Source organism: Theropithecus gelada, chromosome 4 (assembly GCF_003255815.1).
Source record: "Theropithecus gelada isolate Dixy chromosome 4, Tgel_1.0, whole genome shotgun sequence".
Lineage (NCBI taxonomy): Eukaryota > Metazoa > Chordata > Mammalia > Primates > Cercopithecidae > Theropithecus > Theropithecus gelada.
Window position 1 is genome coordinate 34,041,297 of NC_037671.1, and position 5,793 is coordinate 34,047,089.

The following is a 5,793-nucleotide window of genomic DNA, read 5'->3' on the forward strand; positions in this document are numbered from 1 at the left end:
AAGAATGAAATATAGGAATAAGATGTGGGTGAAGGACTCACATGCCGGCTTGGTCCCACCGGTCTTTGTGGTAAAGGAGGGGAGAGGTGAGAGGTGGGTGATCTGGAAGGAGAAAAGCACCCCTTCCCCCGATGAAGGCTCTTCTGGAGAGAGTCAAAGACAAATAAGGGCGGGGCGCAGTGGCTCATGCCTGTTATCCCAACACTTTGGGAGGTTGAGGTGGGAGAATCACTTGAGCCCACTAGTTTAAGACCAGCCTATGCAACATAGCAAGACTTTGTTTCTACAAAAAAAAATTAAAAATTAGGTGTAGTGGTGCATGCCTGTAGTTCTAGCTACTCAGCAGGCTGAGGCAAGAGGATCACTCGAGCCCAAGAGTTTGAGGTTACAGTAAGCTATGATCATGCCACTGTACCCCCATCTGGGTGACAGAACAAGACCCTGTCTCAAAAAACAATTCCAAAAACAAATATGGAGACAGAAATTGAGCCCCCCAAGACTGGGAACCCCCACTGAGCTCAGAAATTAGGCTTTACCTCCAGCCCTGGGGTGCCAGGCAGGAGAAAACCGTGTGGTAGGCTAAGGGGGTGGGGTGACCCACTGGGGTGACCTAGATAGGGCCTTGGGTCACCTTCTGCCTCCTCCAGCCTGTGGCTGAAAGTCAGTCATGAAGTAAGGGGGGACTACTGTTACTCATCCCAGAAGCACCCACACTTACTCACTTTTGGGAAGGGGGACATAAAGTGTGAAAAAACGGTGAGGATTTTCCGCCTCACCCTAAATGGGACACCATAAGTGGGGCATTGGTTTTTCCTCCTCCCCAGAACTTCCTGGTGTTTTCAGGCACCACAGGCTCCTTCCTGCCGTCCCCATCTCTCTCTAATATTCTCCCCTTCTTTCTCCTTCAGCCTCCTCCCTTCAGACCCTATAAGCCTTGAATTAAGCTCCTTGGAGGAGAAGAGTGGACTGTGAGGTAGGAAACAGAGAGGCCTTCAGACAGCCCTAGGGGGAGAAGTGCGGGGCCCCTCCAGGCCTCATTCCTCTGTCGTGATAGGGGCTTACTCTGCTGCTGGGCCTTTCTGAGTGGTGCTTGCTGTGCTGTGTAACGACCCCTCTCACTGTTGGGGCGAACCCAAGAGAAAAGAGTGTGGTGCAGAGTCTGGCTGGGACCACGTGGCCCTGAAAATCAGGATGCCTGGAGAAGCTTCGGAGTTGGAGGAGTCCCCCTTCCTCCCACCCTCCAACTGGACTAATGATGGGGCCTGGCCATTCAGAGGCAGGGAGAGGGTGGGACAGGCCCACCATCATCCGTAGGAGCAAAGGCCATACGTTGTGTTGTGATGAATTGTTTCAAGCAACCAGAAGAGTACTGAGAATATTTAACCCACACCCGTGCACCCACCCTGAATTAAGACGTGTGTCGCAACTCGGCATCTTTATCGGCAGCACTGAAGCTTTCCATTCTTTATTTTCATCAGGCTCAAAATCAATTTCCAAACAGTCTCCTACATTTTTCCCACTGCCATGGGGTCCTGGGCGTCCGGGCCCCCAATATTTACACACTCGCACCACGCACTCATATTCCCTCACCCCACCATCACGGCCCCAAAGAAGGTCTTCCCTCTCGCGAAGTCCACCATATCGGGGTGACTGATGTTGACGTACACCCTCTCGCCCCTCCGGAGCTGCACCAGGCCGCCGAACCCCACGCTTGTGTACCAGAGAGGCCCGTACCCTTGCCTCCCGGCCGGGTCCAGCACCGGAGTCACGGTCTCAGCGCCCTCGAGCAGCAGCTCCGGAGTGCCCGGCCCGTAGGCGCCCCCCGCCCGGTACAGAGAGCTGCGCAGCGTGACCGAGCGGCCCCGGGGTTCCGCGCCGCCAGGGGGCGCCCGGCCCCGGTAGCCGACGAGACAGTAGAGGTAATAGAGGCCGTCCTGTGGGAGCGCCAGCCCTTCGGCGTCCGAGAACTGCGTCCCGCTCGTCAGAAACGCCTGTTCCTTCGTCGCCTCCCAGCCTAGCCCCTGCCCCTTCAGCGGAGCGCCTGCGGAGACACGGGCCCACACGCTCTTGGGAATGCGATCCTAAAGGCTTGGGACTTCTGGGAGGGGGGCGGCTTTTAGCCCCTGCGGGAACCGACCGGGCCGGGGGAGAGGGGATGCTGCTGTCTCTGGGATGAGTGCGAGTTGGGGGCCGAGGGAACTTGGATGTGGGGTGCAGAGCGCTGTAGTGGGGACCCCCAGGCCGGCTTTTGCTTGCACCGGAGGGAAGAAGAAACTACACTGCGGGGACGAGCGGAAGGGTGGGCATGAGCGGCGAAAGGTGGTGAAGCGGATGGGAAACCGAGCCCTGGAATCACGGAGCCGAAGGACTCTGGGCGAGCAGAATTGGAACCTTCGGATTATTTACACTCTTATTCAGGTCTTTGAGGTCCTTACCTATGAGGTGGGCAGCTGGGAGCCCGGGGCTGAGATCTGCTTCTGGCTCCTCCTCCGGCAGCTTTTGAAACCCTGGAAGGGGCAAAGAGTCCACGATTGGGGCCAGGGCAGCCACCCATGCAGGCTACCCTTGAGAGGACAGGCCGCAGGGATGGGGAGCCTGGATTCCTAGAGGAAGAGGTATCTGGGAACGCAGCTGGGAGCTGGGAGCCCCTGAGGGGCTGAAGCGGGGAAGGAGAGACAGTCTGCTCTTACCAAGTCCTTGCTGGGCCTGTGCCCCGGGGTCAGCGGTGTCCGTTACCTGGTTGGGTGGGTCACAGTGCCCAGAGTTCAGATTCAGCTCATCTCACCCCTACCCCTCTGAAAGTGGACCCAAGCTGCAGGCCTGGGGTTTCTCCCACCAGCACCATCCCCAACACACACCACCCTAGAAGGGAGAGCAAGCAAGGCATAGGTACTTGGGCAGAGAAACAGATGTGCCTCGGAAAGAGGAGAGGAGACACAAGGGGCTGTGTCAGGACACAAGCACAACATCACAGGAACATCACAGGAACATCACAGGAACATCGCAGGAACATCACAGGAACATCGCAGGAACAGTGCTCTGCACCCCACATCCATGTTCCCTCTCCCCCAACTGGCACTCATCCCAGAGACAGCATCATCCCCCCTCCCCCAGCCCGGTAGGTTCCCGCAGGGGCTAACTGCAGTGGCTCACTGCAACGTCTGCCTCTTGGACAGGAACATGGACACAGAGTCAGCAAAGAGACAGGAAGGACATCCCCACCAGGGACAGCCAAGCCAGCTGAGCCAGAGGGGGCAAAAGACCACAGGCACAACCAGAGGGAGCCAAGCATCTGCAAGATACAGCTCTCCACCAGGGCCTGTTGCAGCCACTCACCAGTCCTCCCTGATCCTGGGGCACTAAGGCCAGCACAGCCAGGACAGTGATAGGCACCGCCAGCAACAGGGTCACCAGAGAAGTGGCTCCTGCCACAGCTAGCAGGAGGGAGCCCCTCCCCTGGAGCCTCCCACCCCTGCCCTCCAGCCCCAGTGCCCCCATTGAGACTGAACCAGAGCCAGAGCAGGGGGCTTTCATACCTCAGGGACGGGGCCACCCCCTCTCTGTAGATCTACACACCTGGCTGGGACTTTCCACACACCCCTGCTCCCCTCACCCAGCTTCCTGTTTACCCAGAGCTGGGGTGGGGCAGCTGGATGCCTGGGTTCTCTGAACTGGGGAAGAAGTTGGGGTAGGGAGACAGACTCTCAGGGTGGAACCAAAGGGGTCCTTAGACATCTTCTGGCTCAGCAGAGAGGGAAACTGAGGCTCAGGGAGGAAAGGTAACTTGCAGGAAGTCAGTCAGCAGAGCTGAAATGAGAACACAGATCTCCAGGTTTCCAGTGTGGTTTGCATTCTTCTAAACCCTCAAGGTAGGTGCTGAAGGAAGAGCTGATCCCGTCTCTGAGGTCAAGGGCTGGAGTAGGACAAGGACTGGAGTCTTGAGGGATGGATGTCTGGGTCCTTGAGAAGAACTGATTTCCATACTGGGCTGACATCCTCCCATTCCCTTGCTCACCTCCAGCCCCCTGTACTGAGTGAGAAAGGGAGAGGTAAGCCTTAGCTTCACCACTGACTACTGACTCACTGAGGAGGGATGGAAATGGAGCTTTACCTCTCTTGCTACAAAGAGTAAAGACAGATGAACGAGGCATACTCCCACCCTCAGAGAGCTTCGAAGTCGACAGTGAGCCCTATCCATTAGTAGGTGCTTACTAAATGTTTATATATAAATGAATAAAAGGACAAATAAATGCAGGAATAACCAAAACAAAGCAGTAAGGACCACATGAATGGTAGACGTAGGCAGCATGAGTGGTTAAGAGTCAAGGGAGGAGCCGGGGCAGTGGCTCACACCTGTAATCCCAGCACTTTGGGAGGCTGAGGCAGGTGGATCACTTGAGGTCAGGACTTCGAGGCCAGCCTGGCCAACATGGTAAAACCCCATCTCCACTAAAGATACAAAAAATTAGCTGGGTATGGTGGCACGCGCCTGTAATTCCAGCTACACAGGAGGCTGAGGCAGGAGAATCACTTAAACCCAGGAGGCAGAGGTTGCGGTGAGCCAAGATCGCACCATTGCATTCCAGCCTGGGCGACAGTCTGAGATTCTGTCTAAAAAAAAAAAAAAAAGAGTCAAAGGAAGAAAGACCAGGTCCAAGGAAGCTGGAAGTGGCTCCAATCATCTCCCCTTCTTGATAACATCTCTATGTGTTTCCATAATACTACTACTAATAATATAGCTGACCCACAAAATTCACTTAGCATGTGTATGCCACTGATTTACACACTTTAATAATTTGTTTGTTTGTTTGTTTGTTTGAGGCAGGGTCTCGCTGTGTCATCCAGACTGGAGTGCAATGGCAGGATCATGGCTCACTGCAGCCTTGACCTCCCAGGCTCTATGGATTCACCCACCTCAGCCTCCTGAATAGCTGGGACTATAGGCACATGCCAACATGCCCAGCTAATTTTTGTATTTTTTGTAGAGATGGATTTTTGCCATATTGCCCAGGCTGGGCTCAAACTCCTGGACTCACATGATCTGCCCGTGTTGGCCTCCTAAAGTGCTGGGATTACAAGCATGAGCCGTCATACCCAGACAATAATTATAATCCTGACGAAAACCCTAAGAGGAAACTGAGGCACAGAGAGGTTAAGAAACTTATGGAGCTCACAGAGCCAGTGGCAGAACCAGGATTTGAACCCAGGCATCTGGCTCCAGAGCCTTGATGAAAAGGCAGTTTAAAAACCGAGTACTGCGGCCGGGCGCAGTGGCTCATGCCTGTAATACCAGCACTTTGGAAGGCCGAGGAAGATGGATCACCTGAGGTCAGGATTTCGATTTAGATCAGCCTGGCCAACATGGTGAAACCCCATCTCTACTAAAAATATAAAAATTAGCTGGGCATGGTGGCAGGTGCCTTTAATTCCAGCTACTTGGGAGGCTGAGGCAGGAGAGTCGCTTGAACCCAGGAGGCAGAGGTTGCAGTGAGCCAAAATCATGCCATTGCACTCCAGCCCGGGTGACAAGAACAAGACTCTGTCTTAAAAAACAAACAAACAAAAACCAGTACTAGGGCAGGTGAGGTGGCTCACGCCTATAATGCCAGCACTTTAGGGAGTCAAGGCAGGTGGATCACTTGAGGTCAAGAGTTCGAGACCAGCCTGGCCAACGTGGTGAAACCCCGTTTCCATTAAAAATACAAAAATTAGCTGGGCGTGGTGGCACAAACCTGTAGTCCCAGCTACTTGGGAGGCTGAGGCAGAAGAATCGCTTGTACCTGGAAGGCAGAG

The 5,793-nt window shown here is 54.6% G+C and overlaps 1 protein-coding gene across 2 annotated transcripts; it reads right to left on the minus strand.

Moving 5' to 3' along the window:
- Nucleotides 1-1,433: 1,433 nt before the first annotated feature.
- LTB (lymphotoxin beta) lies at nucleotides 1,434-3,534 on the minus strand. 2 transcript variants are annotated; one of them, XM_025384152.1, is made up of 4 exons: nucleotides 3,337-3,534; nucleotides 2,691-2,736; nucleotides 2,436-2,507; nucleotides 1,434-2,041 (listed from the first exon to the last, which is right to left on the minus strand). In XM_025384152.1, the coding sequence occupies exons 1-4, from the start codon at nucleotides 3,532-3,534 to the stop codon at nucleotides 1,587-1,589; spliced, it is 771 nt and encodes a 256-aa protein (XP_025239937.1). In that variant the 3' UTR covers nucleotides 1,434-1,586. The 2 variants fall into 2 exon arrangements, with proteins under 2 accessions (XP_025239937.1, XP_025239938.1); XM_025384153.1 differs by lacking the exon at nucleotides 2,691-2,736 and having other exon boundaries at nucleotides 1,450-2,041; nucleotides 3,337-3,500.
- Nucleotides 3,535-5,793: the final 2,259 nt, after the last annotated feature.

Bases quoted from the DNA above. Each gene is read 5' to 3' on its own strand.
- LTB (XM_025384152.1), bottom strand. From the start codon at position 3,534: ATGAAAGCCCCCTGCTCTGGCTCTGGTTCAGTCTCAATGGGGGCACTG. The intron at 2,737-3,336 runs GTGAGTGGCTGC...CCACCCAACCAG, and splicing joins CCCAGGATCAGGGAGGACTG to GTAACGGACACCGCTGACCC. The intron at 2,508-2,690 runs GTAAGAGCAGAC...TGCCCCTTCCAG, and splicing joins ACAGGCCCAGCAAGGACTTG to GGTTTCAAAAGCTGCCGGAG.